At 38.5% G+C, this 22,530-nt stretch overlaps 1 protein-coding gene across 3 annotated transcripts in view; it reads right to left on the reverse strand.

Moving 5' to 3' along the window:
* The window catches only part of LOC104099391 (uncharacterized), a 54,827-nt gene that overhangs the window by 21,732 nt on the left and 10,565 nt on the right, over positions 1-22,530 (reverse strand). For all 3 annotated transcript variants that reach the window (XM_070199825.1, XM_070199826.1, XM_070199827.1), the window contains 5 exons: positions 20,873-22,362; positions 19,032-19,295; positions 12,468-12,688; positions 10,876-11,147; positions 10-3,031 (listed from right to left, as the gene is read on the reverse strand). In XM_070199825.1, the coding sequence (XP_070055926.1) occupies positions 10-3,031; positions 10,876-11,147; positions 12,468-12,688; positions 19,032-19,295; positions 20,873-22,362 (5,269 nt within the window). The remainder of the gene's footprint in view (positions 1-9; positions 3,032-10,875; positions 11,148-12,467; positions 12,689-19,031; positions 19,296-20,872; positions 22,363-22,530) is intronic.

Here is a 22,530-nt window from a genome sequence, read left to right on the forward strand (position 1 = left end):
CCACCATACCTGGAGGTGCCTCAAAACTGTAGGATAGGCTGGAGGACTTCTCAAATTGAGAGCCCCCCAAGAGTATTCTGGTGGGACAATACTCTGCCTAGAAAGCATGGGAGCACAACTCCAAGCAAGTTGCCAGTCCTTTAATATAATAGCTTCAGAGTATGAGCACAGCACTCGCTTTCCGCTTCTCTTACCGCCCACATTTGGGAAGCCTTTCTCAGCAGGAACACATGCAATCTTCCCAAAAATATTGCAAAAGTGGTTACTATAAAGGACAGCGAAGTTTGATATTATAGCTTTCACAAGGCTTTCAGCCAACAACCAGATTTCAAATGATACTCCATCCTGTGGGCTGAATAAATCTTTCTCAAGATCATCAGTAATCCCTGCAGGTGGCATGAAGTCTCTTCCAAGTGACTCAACTCTCTTGGCACATTCAAGGATAACATCAGATTCAGCTGAAGTGCGAAGACCCACCTTCTTCAAAATACGTAGCCATCCTTCAGAAATAAACCTTTCTCCAGGAAATTTTATTCTCATGCCTGAGAACACTGATGCTAATAAAGCATCACTGGGATCAAACAGATCGTTTGGTTTAAAGAGTTCTGCAGATATTTCATCAGCGCTTCTAACAAATTTGGTCTCCTTAAGTACTTCAATAATTGATGAGTCTTCTTGTAGGTCCTGCCAATTTGAGTATAGGTATATTAAAATATCTTCCTGTACAGACTGAGGCTTTCCATGGAATCCAGGCAATCCAAATTTGACAAAAATCTGTTGATCATGCAACTCCGGGACCCCAAGGGCTCGAAAAAGAGGTTTCACATTAGAATTAGTGGAGACAGATAGACAGCGTTCATCAAATGGCTTAAGAAAGGTATTAGAAGGAATCATACAAAGGTCATGACTCTGCAATCTCGTATATGTTCCCACAACTGTCTTGTATATAGGCAAATCACGCAGTACTTCAAGCTCTTCCCTTCCATAGCCAGAGCTATTGGCAGAAAAATCAGAAGCAAATAGGGCAAAAAGCTCATCACGTTCGGAATCTGGAAAGGAAGTGAGTTCCGGAAAGTAGCCAGCATTTTTAGCTGCGACAAGCTTGGATGCTATAACTTGACCTAACGAGTGCTCCTCGCTGGGTAAACATTTGCAAGGACCAGCACAATCCAAGAAAGAGGTATCAAACATGGGTATATTGCACTGGTTCAGCAGCGACATCAACCAAGGGTATTTTCTCTCTGCAACTTTAAATGATAAGCTGTAGGATTGAATCTCTTCAGATTCCAAAGATAATCCAAACAGATCAGCTTCTCTGCTTCCCCTATCATCAATGGGTAGAATAAAAACAAGTTTTCGCTCCTTCACACGGCATAGGACTGGACGACCAAGAAAAGCAGGAATAAGAGGCCAATCAGCAAAAAGTGCCAGGTCACCTGAACAGTTATCGACCATCTTCCAGAAAAGTCTAATCCAATTGGGAGAAGGACCACATTCACTTGCAGAAGTAGCATTGTTCTCCCATGAGAACCAGGGTGCCATATTTGAGTCCACCACATGATTTACCCAGTTTTCATGGAAGAGAAACCTCATATGATTTGCCAGCAAAATAAGGGAGAAATTTTGCAGCTTTAATAATGACTGAATCGTGCTGTTAGAGAAAATGTTCACCAATATTGATCTCTCCAGTATTTTAGGATGAATAAATTTAGCAGCAAAGGAAATCATTAGTGATTGTTGGTCTTTGTTTCCAACCCAAAGTTCAGTAGCACCCAACCTAGCAAGATGATTTGTTCCTGTTGGACAGGGTAACCCTCTGAGTTCACCAGCTACAGCTAGTAGCTTCTGATCAATTCTATTTCTGATACTATCTCCGATGGTTCCCGAAATAATATTCCTTTGAGATAAAGCACCTCCTCCACGACCAATATCTTCAACAACAACCCGGCCTAGATCAAATAAGGCCTTCCCTAAACTTGTCATCATCTCAATGGCGTCTCCTCCTGAACTGCTTGAAGGTTGCAGAGTGTTGTGACTTCTAAGAGAACTGGAGCTTGATTCGGAGAAAGAATTAGTCTGACCTTCAGTAATTTCCTTAACAGAACCTAAGTTGCTAATGTCTCTGGATGAATCAGGCCCACTTGGTTCACAGGTCTCTAGAAGCTGGATAATATCTGATAAGCAGTACTCAAGTACATCTACATAAGTCTCAACTGATCCGAGAACAATAGATGTTGAAGAAGCCCGAAGAAGGGCTCGGACCATTTTAGGTTTGATTTCCCTGACAGTAACCCCTAAGGCTTGTATTTCACTCACCAACTCCCATGGTACAGAGAAAACTGGATAATGTTCTTTCACGAACGCACAAACTGTAGCTGGAAGCAAGCAACCCTCCACTCCACTTCCAGGCTGAGAAAGAAACATACCCTCCTCAGCCTTCACTAGATTTCCTGAATACAACTTCCAAACAGGAAGATCGATAAGACGAGCATAGAACGGCTGAATAACTTGCTGAGTTATACATTCCCAATCTGATTTGCAAACCTTCACTGACGTGGAATCATTTCCAATTTGCTCTTGTTCAATCGGCAAATTTCTAGTTGACCTGGGCCAAAATGAATAGATCTGATCACCATAAGCGTTCAGAGTCAAACTGACAGCTCTGGCCAGACTAGGCTCCAGAAGAGATGTTGATGGTTCCCTCCTCAACTTTTGCATTTCCAATACCAGCTTCAAATAAGAATCACAAACACAACACATTAGTTCTCGATTCCAAGCTTCAATCAATTGATTTCCAGCATCAAACCGCGACCCTGCCAAATCCTCCATTTCTTGGTCCTTGAAAAGAAAGCGTCCCTGATTATGACATACTAGGAAATATCCAAGTATAGTGACTGGTATGTTTATAGCACTTGACAGTGGAAGTGGGGACATGATAGAGCTTGAAGAACAAGTATTGCTAGGCTGGCCATTTTGCGATATCAGTGCTGCGACACCACCAACAGGTGTAAGGTCGTATGCCATGTACCGCCTGCAAAACTGCTAGTAAGCGACCTGATGCCCCAAAAATGACAGATTGATGGAGAACATGCTAATAAGGGAATTGTTACAGTAAAATATCAAAGGATATTATATGGTTTGGGGGGTGGAGGGAGAATGGGTGGATTCAAGCGTGAATTACAAGCCTAAAAAAGTGCATTGTATTCTTTTTTCCACGAGGCATTCAAATTTCTAAGGATAATCAAACAGTCCTCAACTGTTCTACACAATAGGCCATCTGTTCACGCAGACATACTAGAATGATTTTCAATTACACATATTTTAAGAAAAAAGCTAGGATTAGATCTGTCTATGAGCTTACTTGATTAGCTGAACAACTACGATATTCTTCAAGGAGATGAATAACCATCTGTCTAGTATTAAAAATCAGCTAAAAGGATGCCACGCCTACCGGAAATGATATCGGAGGATTGTACTTTTACGTAGTTCTAACTGGATATTATATTTGAAAATGAAAGCTGTTAGATAGTTTATGTATATATTAGTATAGTTGGTCCTACATTGGAATAGGAATAGCATGGATTTGTAGAGTGTAGATAAATACGCTCCTTGTATTATAGTAAATGAAGCATATCAATAATATATATATATATTCCTGTGTTATTTCTCACATGGTATCAGAGATTTTAGGGAGAAGATTATCGATGCGCATCATTCCAGCGACATTCGGGAAGAAAGAACTCACTGCCGAGCAATTTTCCAGCGATTATACCACTGTTCGAGGATTCGCTGTTTCCTAGGAGTGCTGCGCATACACCAGTACCACAAATAGGATCGGAATCTTTGTGCGACCAAAACCCAATAAAAATCGTTGTCATCGGACCTCCCACGCGACCGCACACAGCGACCAGAAGGAGTTATTTTCTAGCGAGATCCAGTCATGCGCCAGCGCATGAAGACTCACTCCGACAGATTCCAGCGAGTAGTTTTCTTCTACGGTAATCGCCTATTCATTCCGAGCACCCATCCAGATTCCACTATTCCGATGATTTTTTCTAGATTGCAGCGAACTTTTTCAGATTCTGACAACTATTTTAAGAATTTTTCAAATTCAGACTTGTCTTTCAGGTTCTTAGGGTCGTCCAGCCAGTTCAAAATCAATCATCCATCTTTCTTTATATATTATGACCATCAAACTAGGGTTCCAGTTAATTTTTCCAGCGAATTCTCATCTTCAGCGCTTGAAGAATATTTTCTGGCAATATACAGAGTGTTTCCGGTGTTTTTTCACCTTTTGCAGCATTTATCTAGAGTTGTACCAGTATTGTTCACCCATTGTTTGTTTTCGGCAAGTTTTCCGGTGAAGTTGGTATAATTACCTGAGGTTATTTGAATTTTGACTGCAACAAATGGCAACGAATATTTTGAATCATTGGATGGTTTCTCTACCAAATTATATTGAGTTCCTTCAGTATAAAACACGTAAACAGATATCTTCCGTTGATTGATTGAGAGCAACTTGTTTGGTCTTGCGGTGCACTCATTCCCGTTACGAGGATGAAATGACGCCCCAGCTTGACTCGAGACCAAGACTCCTTACAACTCGTACCAATAGCGACACTGAGCAGCCGGAGATTGATTGAAAAGGCAGGCCCAGCTTAATTGTAGGAGTAATATTAATTGATTAGAAATTTCCTATCTTAATTGTAGGAGTAGATTGATTCTAAAATATTTTCTTTTATTATAATTGATTGTAATTGATGTGTAATTGATTGTCTTTCCTTATTTTGTCTGAGGACTCATTATATAAGTACCCATTCTCATGGGAGGTAAAAATCATCAAGAAATACAAAGAAGCCTTTTCTTCTTCTTGAAATCTTCATGGTATCAGAACCATTGCTGCCTTTTGAGGTGAATTTTCTTCCTCTGCAGCACTAGGGTTCCATATATATATCAAGTAGTCGAGTTTTTCCTCCCTCCTTCCTCGTCACTGCCATAACAGTGATTGTTCGCAAAACCTACAAACTGCTAGATTTTTTCGGCCACTTTCTGAAGCAATTTTTTCGTTGGAGTTTGTCCAGTTATTCCAAGCTTGGTTGGAAGACTCATTTATCTCTCTCACACTAGACCAAACATAGCCTATTCAATTAGCCTCTTCAGCCAGTTCATGCATGATCTCAGAGATCCTCTTATGCTGTCTTTCACATTTTATGGTATCTGAAGTCTGCTCCAGGAAAATGTCTATTTTTCTCCAAACATTGTCCCCTCTAAATAGAAGTCTTTAAAGACGCGGATTGGGCTGGGTCTCGAGATAACAGAAAATTTACATCCGGTTACTGTACACTCATAGGAAGAAACCTGTTACTTGGAGAAGCAAAACGCTAAGTGTAGTTGCTAGATCAAGTGCGGAGGCAGAATATAGAGTTATGGCTCAGGTGTCTATGAACTTTTGGGGTTACAAAAGCTAAAAGAGGAATTGAGATTGTTCGAAAACAGGAAACTTTCTTTGTATTGTGATAATAAGGCCGCAATTAGTATAACTCATAATCCATTCCAGCATGACTGAACAAAGCACGTTGAGATTGATCGACACTTCATCAAAGAAAAAGTTACGCGTGGCATCTTAAGTTTGTTCCATGTGTCATCAGAAAAGTAGCTAGTTGTTTGTTTACCAGTTTATCCAAACTTTAGAAAATGGTATCCGAATTGTCACACTTGTCCACTCTAGAGTGTGAGTCATGTCAGCTCGATAAGCATACTCGCTTCCATTTCCCTCGACGTCCTGATAATCAAGCAGAGTCACCTTTCACTTTAGTCAACTCCGATGTTTGGGGTCCTAGTCGGGTCACTTCTACCTTGGGATTCCACTACTTTGTCAGTTTCATTGATGATTATTCCAAGTGCACTTGGATGTTCTTGATGAAAAATCAATCTGAGTTGTTTTCTATTTTTCAGAACTTCCACGCTGAAATCCAAAATCAATTTGGGGTTTGGGTTTTCTATCTGCACAGTTCATAGTGATAATGCCCCAGGGTATTGTCTTTCCTATTTTAGTAGTTTATGAACTCTCATGGGATCATTCATCAAGCATCTTGTCCATACATATCTCAACAAAATAAGGTGGCTGAAAGAAAGAATAGACATCTCATTGAGACTTCTTGTACTTTTCTCGTACAATCTCATATTCCATTGCGTTATTAGGAGGGATGCAGTTCTTGTATCCCCGCTCACCTTTGTTCTCTTCCACCTCGTATCTTTGGGAGCACGTATTTTATTCATAACCTTACTCCAAGAAAAGATAAGTTAGCTCCTCGTGCTCCTAAGTTTGTATTTCTAGGTTACTCGAGAATGCAAAAGGGATATCGATGCTATTCATCTAACCTCCAACAGTGCCTTATGTCTGCTAACCTCCAACAGTGCCTTATGTCTGCTGATGTTACCTTCTTTGAAACCTAACCATACTTAACAGATCCAGGTAATCACTTAGATATTTCTGAGGTGTTACCAGTACCATCTTTTGGAGATTCAATCATTATCTCCCCTTCATCTTTCTCCACAGCTCCAGCTCCACCACCTACAGCTTCAGTTCCATCACTTATAGCTCCAATTCCAGCTCCACCACCTACAGCTCTAGTCCTATTACTTATAGCTCTATTTCCATCAATTACAGGTCTAGTTCAACCTTCTACAACTCCACCACTCCTGACTTATCATCACCGTCAGCGTCCAACACCAGGTCCAGATGATCACGTCCTTTATCCTTCACCTAATGCGGACTTGTCTCCTTCTAGTTTATTTATCGCACTTCGAAAAGGTATTAGATCCACTCTTAATCCAATCCCATTTATATTAGTTTGAGTTATCATCGTTTATCATCACCTCGTTATGCCTTTGTGTCATATGTGTCCTCTATTTCTATCCATAAGTCCAAAAGGTTAAGCGTTATCTCATCATAGATGGCGACAGGCTATGATCGAAGAGATATCTGCTTTACATGCTAGTGGTACATGGGAGCTCGTTTCTTTACCTCCAGGTAAATCTATTATTGGTTGTTAGTGGGTGTATACAATCAAAGCTGGTCCAAATGGTCAAATTGATTGCCTTAAAGCCCGCCTTGTTGCCAAATGTTATACTTAGATATTTGGGTTTGATTATAGTGATATTTTCTTTCACATGGCTAAAATAACATATGTCTGCCTTTTTATATCCATGGTTGTTGTTCGCTATTGGCCTCTTTTTTAGTTGGACATTAAGCATGTTTTTTTCCACGGTGACCTTGAGGATGAAGTTTATATAGATCAACCGCCTGGTTTTATTGCTCAGGGGAAGTCTACTGGCATTGTATGTCAGTTGCGCCAGTCACTCTATGGTCTAAAACAATCTCCTCGAGCATGGTTTGGTAAGTTTAGCACAGTTGTTCAGGAGTTTGGCATGAATGATAGTGAAGCTAATCATTTTGTGATTTATCCGTATTCTGCTCAAAATTTGTGTATTTATTTGGTGGTTTATGTTGACGAAATAGTTATTACCAGAAATAATCAGGATGGTATCACTAGTTCGAAGCATCTCCTTCAACACTTCCAAACTAAGGATCTGGACAGATAGAAGTATTTTCTAGGTATTGAGGTCACTTAGTCTAGCTCAGGTATTGTTATTTCAGAGCGGAAGTATGCCTTAGACATTCTTGAGGAGACAGAAATGACGGATCATAGACCCATTGACACTCTTATGGATCTGAATGTTAAACTTCTGTAAGGACGGGGGAGGCTCTTAGCGATCCTACAAGATATAGGCGGCGACTCGTTGTTAAGTTGAATTAACTCACCGTGACTAGACCTGACATTTTCTTTCCTGTGAGCGTTGTAAGTCAGTTTATGGATTTTCCCTGTGATAATCATTGGGATGCAGTTGTCCAAATTCTTCGATAATAAAATCAATCCCAGACAAAGGACTATTGTTCGAGGATCGAGGTCATGAGCAGATCGTGTGATACACGGATGCTGATTTCGCAGGATCACTTTTTTATAGACGTTCTATGCCCGGATATTACTGGGTGAACTCTCCGGGAGTCGTTGCGGCTTTGGGTATTGTAGGCGGATTAGAGTGGAGGAGGTTGAGAGGGCTGTGTAAGATGAGCAGGGACAAAGCGACCAGGCCGGATAAAATTCCGGTGGAGTTTTGGAAGAGTGCGGGTAAGGTGGGCTTGGAGTGGCTCACTAGGCTATTTAATGTCATTTTTAGAACAAAGAAGATGCCCGAGGAGTGGAGGTGGAGCACGATGGTTCCTTTACACAAGAACAAGGGTGATATCCAAAATTGCAATAACTATCGGCGTATCAAGCTGCTTAGCCATACTATGAAAGTCTGGGAGAGGGTGGTGGAGCTAAGGGTGAGGAGGAGTATGTCTATTTCCGAGAATCAATTCGGGTTTATGTCGGGGCGCTCGACTACAGAGGTCATTCACCTTGTTAGGAGTTTGATGGAGCAGTATAGGGAGAGGAAGATGGACGTGCATATGGTGTTCATCGACTTAGAAAAGGCGTACGATAAAGTCCCGAGGGAGGTTTTGTAGAGATGTTTGGAGGCTAGAGGTGTACATGTTGCCTACATTAGGGTGATTAAGGACATGTATGATGGAGCAAAAACCCGAGTAAGAACGGTGGGAGGGGACTCGGACCATTTTTCGGTCATGATGGGGTTGCACCAGGGGTCGACACTCAGCCTTTTTTTGTTTGCCCTGGCGATGGACGTTCTGACGCGCCACATCTAAGGGGAGGTGCCGTGGTGCATATTATTTGCAGATGATATTGTATTGATTGATGAGACGCGAGGCGGTGTGAACGCGAGGTTAGAGGCATGGAGGCAGACCCTGGAGTCTAAAGGTTTCAAGCTGAGCAAGACCAAGACAGAATACTTGAAGTGTAAGTTCAGTGGTGAGACTCAGAGAGGGGAATGGGAGATGAGGCTAGACTCGCAAGTCATCCCTACGAGAGGAAGTTTTAAATACCTTGGGTCTATTAATCAGGGGGATGGGGATAGGGGTGTTCAAAACCGAACCGAAACTGAAAACCGAAAACCGAACCGTAAAAGTGGCTTGATGGCTTATTGGTAACGGGTTATCGATTTAACGAATGGGGAACGGATTAAAATTTTATTATTAACGGCTTATCGGTTTGGGGGCGGATTATTCAATTTTCTTATCGGATAAACCGTTATATATATATATATATATAATAAAAAAAATTATCCATATGTGTATTAAATAATAAAAATCCCTTCGGCATTTGCACTTACCCGGTACTAGACCAATAATCAGTATTACACTTACTCTATTAGAATATAGAAACCCTAACATCTAAAATTCCTAATTTCCCTCAGATCTCATAAGCAACAACAACCCACTGCCCAGCCCTCTCGAGTCTCGCCTCTCCCTCTCGCGGTCTCGCGTCGCTTCTCATAATCTCAACACAATTCTCAGAACCAGATCTCAGAACCCCAGTTACGGGCTTACGGCCATAGCCAGAGCAGCAGATGGTAAATTTCTTTCTTCTCCTTTTCGAATCTTTACTTGATGGTCGAATCTTTAATTCTGCTATTGATAAAATAGACCAAATCTATGTCAAAAATGTGGGGAAAGGCACTGTTAAGTTCTGCTGAATATGTCTTCTTACAGTGTTTTTGACAAGGCAAAGGCACTGTTAAGTGTCTTACATAATTGTCTTTTTCTTAAGATTCTAACATAATCGTGGGATAGCATTTCTGACACTGGTGTTCTTGGTTCATCTATAAGTCCTTCTAGTTAATCTTGGTTTCTGTAAATTCGATTTAGCAATAATGAAAGATACTCTGCTGGTCATTAGCATATTGTTGACTCAAGGCAAAATACCAATAGCCTCAGAGAGTTTCTTCTTTATTATTTCCTCCACTAGTTGCATAATTATAATGAGGAATTCTTTACTGCACTGTAATCATTAGTCCTTCTAGCAGCAGGAAATGGAAATATGTAGGTCTAGGTTTGGTGTCTTGGAAGAGCAAAAAATAGAATGTGGTTGCTCGCTCTAGTGCAGAAGCAGAATATCGAGCAATGGCTATAGCAACATGTGAGCTAGTTTGGACAAAACAGTTACTCAAGGAATTGAAATTTGGTGAAATCAATCAGATGGAACTGGTGTGTGATAATCAAGCAAATCATGTGTTAGATTGTCACTATGTCAGAGAAAATATACTCTCCGGAGATATTGTTAATAAGTTTGTGAAATTCAAATGATCAGAATGCAGATATTTTCACCAAGTCTCTTACTGATCCTCGTATTAGTTACATTTGTAACAAGCTCGGCACATACATATGAGATGGCTTAAAGGGGGTTGTTAGATAGTTTATGTATATATTAGTACGCTGAGTCCCACATTGGAATAGGAATAGTATGGATTTGTAGAGTGTACATATAAATAGGCTCCTTGTATTATAGTAAATGAAGCATATCAATAATATATATTTTCCCGTACCATTTCTCACAAAGCCCAAAAATAATAATAAAAAGAAACTACTGTTAGAGACAGACAATCACACAGTTAAACACATTACATTCTAGTTTGTCCAAACCTCCCTCATTGCCAGTCCCAAACAATGTCTTATTCCCTTAAAGCCCTACCATATTGGATTTTTTATATATAAGTCTAATTCCCTTCAAGCCATACCCTATTGTATTTTTTATAAATACACTTCTGATGCTAACTTATACCTTTTTACTTTTTCCAAAAAAACAGTACTACTTTCTATGACCACCAGGTGTGTCAAAAGAGGACCATTCACCTTGGGGTGTAGGGAAAATAAAATTGCTCACTGTACATAGTTCAATTCATCTAGCAATATACCTGTCAAGTGCCATGTTTCTTGTTTGTCCTGAACCCAGACTAAGCACAACAAGCCAACGGTCAACTACTTTAGTTCCTTGTTTCCAAAAATTCACATCTATGACTTGTAGCTTGATTGCAGAATTTGAGCTACTGAATAGACTAGATAGCTGGAACTTTTTCCACTTCTTCTCCGAGAAAGGGTTTCGACTAACTGAATACAACGGATCAATGTCAACAGAATAATCCAAGGATGGTTGAGGGCTTCCTTGCTCCCATATTGACAATGAAACCTGAAAAATATTGTTTCATGAAAAGAACAATGTTATGGAGATCAGATCAACAAAGAAATATGCAACAGCAATTCCAAATTGACAATGAAATCTGAAAATGTTGTTTCACATACTGAACAAAGTTATGGAGATGAGATCAACAAAGGATATGTGAAAATTAATTCAAAATATTAAGCAAAAGCTTGTGCGAAATAAATCAAAGGATAATTAGCCATCCTTAAGGATAAGTAGAATTAAAACGTATCCACTCAATTTTAGCCAGCCTAAAAAGAATGAAGTTTATGGGAGATTGGCCAGGACCATGGAGTTTAAATGTAAACAATTAAGAGATCTAGGCTCAATTTTTCAGGAGAATGACACAATAGACGAAGATCTATCATGTGGAATTGAATAAGAAAGCTGAAATAGAGGAGTGCTACTGTAGCAGTATGCAATAGGGCCCTACCTAGCAAGATGAAAGGAAAGATATACAGGAAAATGGTGAGACCAGCAAATTTTTAATGGGAATGAAAATTGGGTCTTTAAGGCTCAGCATATCCACAAGATGAATGTTGTAAAAATGCGGATTTAGATGGATGCGAACTCATACAAGATAACACAAGATTAGAAATGATAGAAGGTTGCCCGAGACAATATTATCATGCCTATGTAGACCTCCAAATACATTAGTCTGTAGTTGTAATACCATGAAAACTTATTGTGTTAACAAAGATAAATCTAAGACCACATGACGAAGTTTTCTCAAAAGACCTACAGCTTTTAGATTCCATGTGGATTTTGACGAAGGACATAGCACAATGGAAGCAATATCCATATAGACAATGCCTAACAAGTTGAAATTAAGGTTTAGTTGTCATTTAAATACTTACATTGGGCAGTGTTTGACATGAGTTTTTTTAGTTTAGTTAGAGATTCTATGTCAGTATATGGTTAAATGCGAAATTTAGAAAATCCCTAGTTTTGAGTAACCTTTAATTTGTCCTAAAAACAAGTTAATTTGTTCAGGAAATAAATGGTCCCAAATGGACAGAATAGGTATGAGAATTCACATAAACCCAACTAGTTTGAAATTGAGGCATAATTATAGTAGTTGTTTTTGGAGAATTGGTTTTAAAATGCACAAACATTTATTTACAGTTATTTACTTTTAGCCATGATAAATAACTCATCACGCAAGATGATCTATAACTGGGTACTTCATAAAAAAATCTATATTTGGGTAACCCCTCTACCTTAACAGGTAAAAGATAATAAACTAAGGTACCACTTAAAAAAGTTATAGGTATTAACACATCCAACTTGAAAATAGAGAAGCATTACCTGCAAAACTGACTTCAAAAACAAGATCGTTGCAGAAGCATTATTTAAGAATTTATCAAGTATCATTGAAATCTTCTTCAGGCCAAATTCAACTCCATCTTTCATGAACTCTGGTGAAAAAGGCATGCGTATGACAGTAGAATTGGACAATGACCATGGTACATTTTGATCAATCAACAAGGGACTGAATTGATCACGGAATCGCTCTGTCAAATTTGTCCCTGCGCCAAGCCAAGAAAATAATCCTGTTCATCAATGCCTAACAATGTTGGATGTAATACTTGAAACCCTCAGAAAGTCTTATAGAGCACATGTTAAACAGAGATGAGCTTGGTTGATCGAGCTGAACCATAAGTTCTGGACAGTGAAAGGAAATACGAAAACACAATTTCTGAATATTTAGCTAGGAACACATCAGCAGCTATACCCCGTTTGGACAATATTTGGTTGAAATTAAAACAACTGAGCATTTGAACTTGAAGTTGGAAAAAAGTATTTGGAAGCTAGTTTGTGTTTTGGATATGAATTTCGCTTGGAGAAAAAGTTGGAGTAGACTGTTAATCATTTCACTTGAAATACTCCTCAAACAAGTTTATCAACTTCAAATTCTCTATTTCAAGTTGAAGTTGAAAAGATGGACAAAATAATAAAATAACATCGATTCAATATTTGCATATAATATTTGGTTTGAAGTTCCAAAAAAGGTCTGTGTAGATGGGATTTGGAGACATCTCCCAACACAATTCACTTTATTGATTCCAGGGTAATGAACACGTTTTAGATCAGTTATGATTTTTGTTCTCTGGTCTGACCTCATAACATGTTGATACCAATCCCAAACGTGATTTTACCCATTGCATTAATTTATTATTCTTTAGTTACATGTAATCAATTTTACCATCCATATTAACACACATAAAGCAACAATAACTTCTAGAACCATCCCTGGTGAATTATGTTAGATAGTTTATATATATATATATATATATATATATATATATATAAAGGTTTAAAGCCTCTTTCCTTCAACACCGAAAAGCTAGTAATTTTATGTGTCTTCTTGTGCGAGTGAAGTGCTTCACGGCAGATGTGGAGCACGAACGCATAAAACTTTTTGCTTTTCCTTTCCCTCCCTCGCTTACAGTTACTTCCAATTCCAACCAATTTCTAGTCAATGCATCCATAAGAACCCGACGATATATATATATATATATATATATATATATATATATATATATATGCTTAATTGGAATAGTAGCAGTATATATTTGTAGGGTGAAGAAGCTTCAGCTTCGGTAGATTGCATGATGGCTTCTTCTGTTCTATTTCGAGTTGTAAGGAGTCTTGGTCTCGAGTCAAGCTGGGAAAGAGACGGATTTAGAATTAGAGTAAGGGCACGCTAAGACATTCCTTTTCGTGCTTTCGATCTGCTTACTTTGCTCCCGAGTAAAATCAGGCCTATCCAAACGCCCAATAGTCCCCCTCTAGTTCTTTCTCCAATTTCACTTTCCATTGTGACAATATCATCAAGAGGGCCAACAATAGAATTAGGTGAAATCACTTCTTCCTCCTTATTGCTCTCCCCCTAAAGAGGTGATGAGGTAATACTGAAATATGGCTTAGATTCTCGAAAGGTAACATCCATGCTAACAAAAGATCTCCTAGAGGGAGGATGATAACATTTGTATCCTTTCTGTGTCGGAGAATACCCAATGATAACACACTTTATAGCTCTAGGATCAAGTTTTCCATAATTCCTAGTGTGGACAAAGCAAACACACCCAAACACCTTTGGAGGAACAGTATATTCATTCTTACCCTTTAAAGCTTCTAAAGGACTTTGAAAATTGAGGGTTTTAAGTAGCATTTTGTTGATAAGATAGGCAGCCACTAGAATAGCATCACCCTAGTAAGGTTTTGGTAGATGCGTGGTGATCATAAGAGATCTTGCTACTTCTAACAAATGCCTATTTTTTCTTTCAACGACCCTATTTTCTGCACCTCAAACCAGTAAAATCGCCCATTGAAAGTAATCACAAGTTACAAACAGGAGTTGGATAGCCAGTTGATAAGGAGATATCAAAGGTTGGTTGGAAGACTCATTTATCTCTCCCACACTAGAGCAGACATAGCCTATTCAGTCAGCTTGGTGAGTAAGTTCATGCATGATCCCCGAGATCCTCATATGCAAGTTGTCTTTCACATTTTGCGGTATCTGAAGTCTCCTTCTAGGCAAAGGTCTGGTTTTCTCCTAACATGGTCACCTTCAGGAAGAAGCCTATACATATGCGGATTAGGCTGGATCTTTAGATGATAAAAGATCTACATCCGGTTACTGTACACTCGTAGGAGGGAATTTGGTCACTTGAAAAAGCAAGAAGTAAAGTGTAGTTGCTAGATCTAGTGAGGAAGCAGAATATAGAGCTATGGCTCAGGGTGTCTGTGAACTTCTTTAGTTACTAAAATTACTAGAGGAATTGAGACTGTCTCAAGAGCAGAAATTTTCCTTATATTGTGACAACAAGGCTGCCATCAGCATAGCTCATAATCCGGTCCAGCATGACCGAACAAAGCATGTTGAAATTGATCGACACTTCATCAAAGAAAAAGTTACGAGTGGTGGCTTGAGCTTGTTTCATGTGTCATCAGAAAAGCAGCTAGCTGATATGTTTACCAAGGGTCTCAACAAACGGACTTTTCATACACTAGTTTGCAAGTTGGCCATGTGTGACATCTTTGCACCAACTTGGGGGGAGTGTTGATTGGCTTACTTATTAGGAAAGATTTAATTCTGAGTGAGATTTGATATTATTCTGACTGATTGTAATTGATTGTAATTTATTTCCCTTCCTAAAATAGTCATAGGACCTAGTGTATAAATATCTTTGCTTAGGGATGTAAAAAATACACGAAAATATAAAAGCTTTTTCTTCTTCTCAAAATCTACACTTTTATTTGTTAGTGCCATCACCAAAGCTCTAAACTGTAAAATCGAGTTCTTCCCTGATCATTGTATTTTTCAGGATCTTCAAATGGGGAAAAGGATTGGCTATGGTAGATTGCGTGATGATTTGTATATATTAGATAGAAATCAAAACTCTGGTCAAGCCTCTTTTGGGAAAAGTAAGGATGTCAAGCAAGAAATAATATAGCGGCGTAGACGGTTAGGACGTCCATCATTCTTTATTCTGAAGAAGTTATATCTCGATTTGTTTTCAATGACTCAATTTGAATCTTTATTCTGTGATATGTGTGAATATGCCAAGCACACTAGAAACTCTTATCCTGTGAGTGATAATATAAGCACAACTCCGTTTATAACTATTCATTCTGATGTATGGTGTCCTACCAAAACTTTTTCTTCGTCTGGTAGTCGATGGTTTGTTACTTTCATTGATTGATGCACTAGGATGACTTGAGTATATTTGTTAAAAGCCAAAAGTGAAGTTTTCTCTTGTTTTCAATCATTTCATAAAATGATCTGTACTCATTGGATGCCAAAATAAAAATTTTGAGAACTGACAATGTGGATAAAAGATTTGGTGCTTATTTGGAGTCCAATAGAATAGTCCATCAGACTAGTTGTCCTTACACTAGCGCACAAAATGGGGTTGCTAAAAGAAAAAAAAGGCATTTGTTAGAAGTGGCAAGATCTCTTATGTTCACCATGCACCTACCAAAACCTTACTGGGAGAGTGCTATTTAGTGGCTGCCTATCTTATCAACAAAATGCCACTTAAAACCCTCAATTTTCAAAGTCCTCTGGAAGCTTTAAAGGGTAGGAATAAATATATAATATTCCTCCAAAGGTGTTTGGGTATGTTTGCTTTGTCCACACTAGGAATTCTGGAAACTTAATCCTAGAGCTATAAAGTTGTTTTCATTGGGTATTCTCCGATACAGAAAGGTTACAAATGTTATCATCCTCCCTCTAGGAGATCTTTTGTTAGCATGGATGGTACCTTTCGAGAATCTGAGCCCTATTTCAGTATTATCTCATCACGTCTTCAGGGGGAGAGCAGTAAGGAGGAAGAGATGATTCTACCTAGTTCCATTGCTGGACCTCTTGATATCATTGTCACAAGGGAAAGTAAAATTGGAGAAAGAATTAAGAAGGCGACTATTGGACGTTTGGATAGACCTGATTTGAAAGCTTACTCAAAGAGAAATAGAGCAGAAGAAGCCATCATGCAATCTAGCGAAGCTGAACCTTCTTCTATTGGAGAGTTATCTACATTTCCTAATGAGTTAGATGTGCCTATTGCTCATAGAAAAGGAGTCAGATCTTGCACCACCAAACACCCTTTATCTAATTTTTTCTCCTATAATTCATTCTCTCCCTCTTATAGAGCCTTTGCCTTGTCTATTTCTTCTATATCTATTCCCCAAAATTGGAGGGAAGCTTTTGCAGATTCTAAATGGAAGTAAGCTATGATTGAAGAAATGAAGGCCTTGTCAAAAAATGAGACTTGGGAACTTGTCACGTGACCACCAGACAAGAAGTTGGTTGGCTGCAAATGGGTCTTCACTGTGAAGCACGAAGCTGATAGCTCGATTGAAAGATTCAAAGCAAGATTGGTGGCTAAGAGATTTACTCAGACTTATGGAGTGGATTATAAAGAGACATTTGCTCTTGTGTCTAAGATGAACACTATTAGAATTCTTTTCTCTTGTGCAGCTAATTTCGATTGGGACTTGCAACAGTTTAATGTGAAGAATGCATTTCTTCACAGAGACTTAGAAGAAGAGGTGTATATGGTAATTTCTCCTGGATTTGATACTGCACAAAGTCAAGGAAAGGTATGCAGATTAAAGAAAGCCTTGTAAGGACTAAAGCAATCCCCTAGAGCTTGGTTTGACAGATTCTACAAAACAATGATCTCCTTCGGTTACCAACAAAGCAATGTTGATCACACCCTCTTCATAAGACATCAAACGGGTAAACTCAATCTTCTCATAGTTTATGTTGATGACATAGTAATGATAGGTAATGACAAAGAGGAGATGGCCCGATTGAAGAAGTTGTTAGCACATGAATTTGAGATCAAGGATCTAGAAAAGTTGCAGTACTTCTTGGGAATTGAGGTTGCTAGATCAAAAAGAGGAATCTTTATTTCTCAAATGAAGTATATTCTGGATCTCTTGAAGAAAACGAGTATGACATGTTGCATACCCGCAGAATCTCCCATTGAAAACAATCACAATTACAAAGCGGAGTTGGAGAGTCAGTTGATAAGGAGAGATATCAGAGGTTGGTTGGAAGACTCATTTGGTTGGAAGACTCATTTATCTCTCCCACACTAGACCAGACATACCCTATTCAATTAGCCTGGTGAGTCAGTTTATGCATGATCCCCGCATCCTCATATGCAAGTTGTCTTTCACATTTTGCGGTATCTGAAGTCTGCTCCAAGGAAAGGTCTACTTTTCTCCAAACATATGATCACCTCCAAATAGAAGCTTTTACAAATGCGGATTGGGCTGGATCTCTGGATGACAGAAGATCTACATCCGGTTACTGTACGCTCGTAGGAGGAAACTTGGTTACTTGGAGAAGCAAGAAGCAAAATGTAGTAGCTAGATAAGTGCGGAGGCAGAATATAGAGTTATGGCCCAGGGTGTTTGCTAACTGCTTTGGCTACAAAAGCTACTAGACGAATTGAGACTATCTGAAAAATGAAAACTTTCCTTGTACTGTGACAATAAAGCTTCCATCAGTATAGCTCATAATCAAATCCAGCATGACCGAACAAAGTATGTGGAAATTGATCGTCATCAAAAAAAAAAATTACAACTGATGTCTTGAGTTTGCTTCATGTGCCATCCAAAAACAGCTAGTTGATGTGTTTACCAAAGGTCTCAACAAGCAAACTTTCCACACATTGAATTGCAAGTTGGGCAAGTGCGACATATTTGCACCAACTTAAGGAGGAGTGTTAATTAACATGATTTCAGGAGATTTGATTATATTTAGGAGATTGTTGATTAGCATAATTTTAGGAGATTTGATTATACTTAGGAGATTTGATTTTATTTGATTCGATTTGATAGCTGGATTGATTGTATAGATTTATTTTATTTCCTTAATTAGTATTAGGAGCTTTGTATAAAGTCTCTTGCTCATGGGAAGTAAACACACACAAAAGTACAAGAAGCTTCTCAAATTCTACAATGTGTGCAAAATGCAATTTAGAACTAACTTTTGTATGAGATCATAACAAACCATGGAATGGGAAAAACGCACAACTAGTTGCCTAATATAACAAGTAATTTGCAGTGGCAGGTCATGTCATCGTCATACTAAACTTATCTTAATGTTACATATTTACATATTAATATACTACAATGAAATTTTCTGTTTCTACGTGGTAACTTCGAATACAAATTTTGATTAATAATCATATAGAAAATCATTTTAGATTGCTAAAATTAGCATTTCCAAATCGGTACTGCATTGTATCTGTGACAACCAAATCTGTTCACATCTCTCTAGCATAATTAGCATTAGGCACAGGAGTATATAAGTATGATTAAACACTTAAGCAACAACAATGCAGTATGTACCTCTTAGAGAGAACATTTTTGCAGCTGGTGCGCGATGTGAAGGCATTGCAAGAGCTAAACCTCGAGGATCAAACATGTACAAGAATCCATCTGAAACAACTGACACAAAATCACTTATCGAAAAACAACTAATCAACCCCAGCCCATAATTCATGGTATCACCACGCAGACTCCAAGGTGGAAGAAATTGCAGTCCAGCTACTTCATCTCTACTTAAGTTTGCCCCTTCAAGGATGACAACTAGTGCAGGCCCTTGAAAGTCACCTGCAAAATAAGAGGCTTCTGAATGAAGACGAGCTTCTACAGTGCCTAAAATCCAGACTACGTACTATCAGGAAACACAGATCATAGGAGGGGAGGTGGCACAAAAGTTATTCCTCAATCCTCAGAAAATCTCTAGAGGCAACTGTACATATTACAAAGTGCTTTAGTCGTCCTTTAAGATGTGGGTTATTAGTTATGTTCTTACTTTGTGTAGGTAATTATTTGTTTTTGGGATAAAATTGTTTTACTTTTAAGCAGTCGCATTATGGAGAAAACTTAGGAATCCTAGTTTGTCTAGGATAATAGGTATCAAAGTATTTCCCTTACCTAAAAATGGAGATGGATACAACTTACCATTCATTCATCTCAGTGTGTAAGAAGTAGACTACTGACTACCTGGAGGCCACAGAATGAGGGACCAAGATGACATTAAAAGCTGTTTTTTTAGAATACAGTAGAAGTGATGGTACAGTTTTTTTTTGAGAATGGTAACAAGTTTATGATGTACTCTAGTAGTCCTGAAACGCCGGTTTTTAGGATTTGGGCTATTTGTTAGGTTCTTATTTAGTTCAGATCAATTTTTCATTATATGAAATGTAGTTGTTTTTCAGTTATTTTACTGTATTTCTTTCTTTTTTTAAGCGGCCTTTTTGATGGAAAACAGTTAGGAATCCTAGTTTGTTTGAGGATAATAGGTCCAAGAAAATTTTTCTCCTTATAAATGATTCGAGAAACAACTTTTTAGTCATTCATCCTCTTATCTTGGATTGGCACTTCTGAGATTTACAATGGAACTTGGGTTTGCTTTGCTTTGTAGCAGTCTTCTATAGGCTTTTCATTTGTTTCCCTCAGATATACTAAGACTTGTATATGAACTGAATGCATTAAAAAAAATACCGCGCTTCCTCCTGCATCACCACATTAATGTAGGAAAGAATAATTAGAAAAAGCAATTAGAATAACTATGTCAAGGGAGCACAGCTCAACTGTAAAGCAGAGTACAGGAAAAAATTAGAACATTTAAGCTTGTAAAATATTTAAAATGCAAATTAGGTTAACATTCAAGCTCAACTCTGGATTTCTGCCAACATTATATTAATTAGATTGAAAAGAAGCCTCATTGATGAAAAACAGAAGTAAAAGCAAGTTAATGGAATGCAGGCACAAAACCTCCCCAGTAAAGAAGAGTAAAAGAAGACAGAAGAAATAGCAATTGAAAGATGCTATGCTTATAGCGCATGCTAATTGCATAAAAATGTCACCATGAAAATCCCAACACATCCATTTCTTTAAGACCAAAAACCTAAAAAGTCACCTCACTATTCATATTTTTGATCGTTAACCTCGCTATTCATATTATTGTGTACTGAGATGCATAAACCACCTACCTCTAAATGAGAAGGTATACCTTAAGTTATCCGATAAAAATATTAATCTTTAAAACTTCAGAGCAGAAAATAAGCAAGACCATACAGCAACTGAAGGTGCTTTCAAGCTCGATAACACGCAAAAGTCACATGTTTCTGCCCTTAAAAATGTCGGAGAAATAACCAATAAGTAGGTTTAGAACTATGTACCTAGATTATGCTGCAGAAGGGACTGACACCGATGTTCCCTTCTGTCAAAAATCAGATGAAGCTTTTTTGCTTTGCAGCAATCTGCCAACTCAAGTAGGTCATACAAAAGAAAATCAGTCTTTCCATACAACTCTAGAAGTTCACATATTTTTGTGTAATCCATGCACGGTAAGTCTTTTGTCATTTCTTCACTGACTAATGACACACTTCGAAGCGATTGAATACCCAATCTGTCAGCAAGATTCTGGCTGAGAGACGGATGAACTAGACGTTTTCCACCAACAGTGCTGCTCTCCATCCAAGGAGCATCGTTATAAACAAGATTCCCAGCACTCATAAGAGCTCCAGACGAATCAGGAAGTAATAAAGGAGTACTGGAAGCCTCAAACATTAAGCTATCCATGTTGCAATCTGTAATTGCTTCTAGCACATGATTGACAAAAATCAGCTGATCAGCAGTAAGGGGGAACCCTTTCACATCATTTTGCAACCTTTGTAAAACATTGAAGTAATCAAAAACATCAAAGCTGAGTCTAACACCTAACTCCAGAAGCAAATCTCTGAAATCCGTTAACTCAGATGGTACAACATACAAGTAGGGGCTGTATTTCACAGGTGAATCAAAAGTAAGTACATCAGGAGAAACAAAATCATCTCCTATCCAAACCCACCGAGCACCATCTAAGGTAGACTTGAGAACCTTGAAGTCGTCAGTACCAATAGATTCTTGCAACTGTGAATAAATTAAGAGCACCTGCTTCTGCAAAACTGAATCAAAATTATGTGCTGCATCTGAGTCATCATTTACTTCCACATAGAATTTAGATAGTCCAAGCAATTGTTCAGACAGAATCTTTATACTTGGGCTATCCATCCAACCAAGTTTACGTTGCAGATGCTCTGAACATTCACCATCCAGGATATGCATCTTAGATGAAACCATCCACATCTGCGACTTGGGCCGAACATTACTTGGCATCGCAATTTTTCCTCCTGAGGCTAACCACGGCAATCCTCTAATAGGCGGATCTATAAGTACAGGACACCAACTTATGGATCTCAATGCTGACCAAAATTCTTCTCCAGACATATCATCGATCCAGTTGCTGAGAAATGAAATAAATCCTGAGAGGTCCTCCAAGAGGTTGTCAGTAACATCAACAGCTCCTTCATTGCAAACACTAAGACATAACCCCTGAGAAGATTCATGACCAACACTGGGTTCCCCTTCCTGTGATGAGAGCTTTGCTGCAACTGAGTCCAACAAGTAACGCAACCTGCTACCATACTTCACTGCGTCTAACTCTTCGGAATTATGTAACAATGACACAGATGTGGCACAATCTAGCAAACCAGTAAAGCTTAAAGACTGCCGAAGCCCAAGGTTAACCAAAATCTCAAGACACTCAGGAGTAGAGAACTTTTCAGATGGAAAAAAGGCACCTCCATACAACAACATTTTCAGTTCTGGTATACGAGGATCATAAAGCCTACAGAAACATTACAAATTCCACAATCATATACTCCCTCCTTTCCACTTTGTTTGGCACTATTTCCTTATTAGTCCATTTAAAAAGATAATGAGAAGCATTTCTAGTCACACAAATGCTATGCCATGTTTAAAACCACAAGTTTTAAAAGTTTTATAGCCACACAAA

The sequence above is a fragment of the Nicotiana tomentosiformis genome, chromosome 4 (assembly GCF_000390325.3).
Source record: "Nicotiana tomentosiformis chromosome 4, ASM39032v3, whole genome shotgun sequence".
Taxonomy (NCBI): domain Eukaryota; kingdom Viridiplantae; phylum Streptophyta; class Magnoliopsida; order Solanales; family Solanaceae; genus Nicotiana; species Nicotiana tomentosiformis.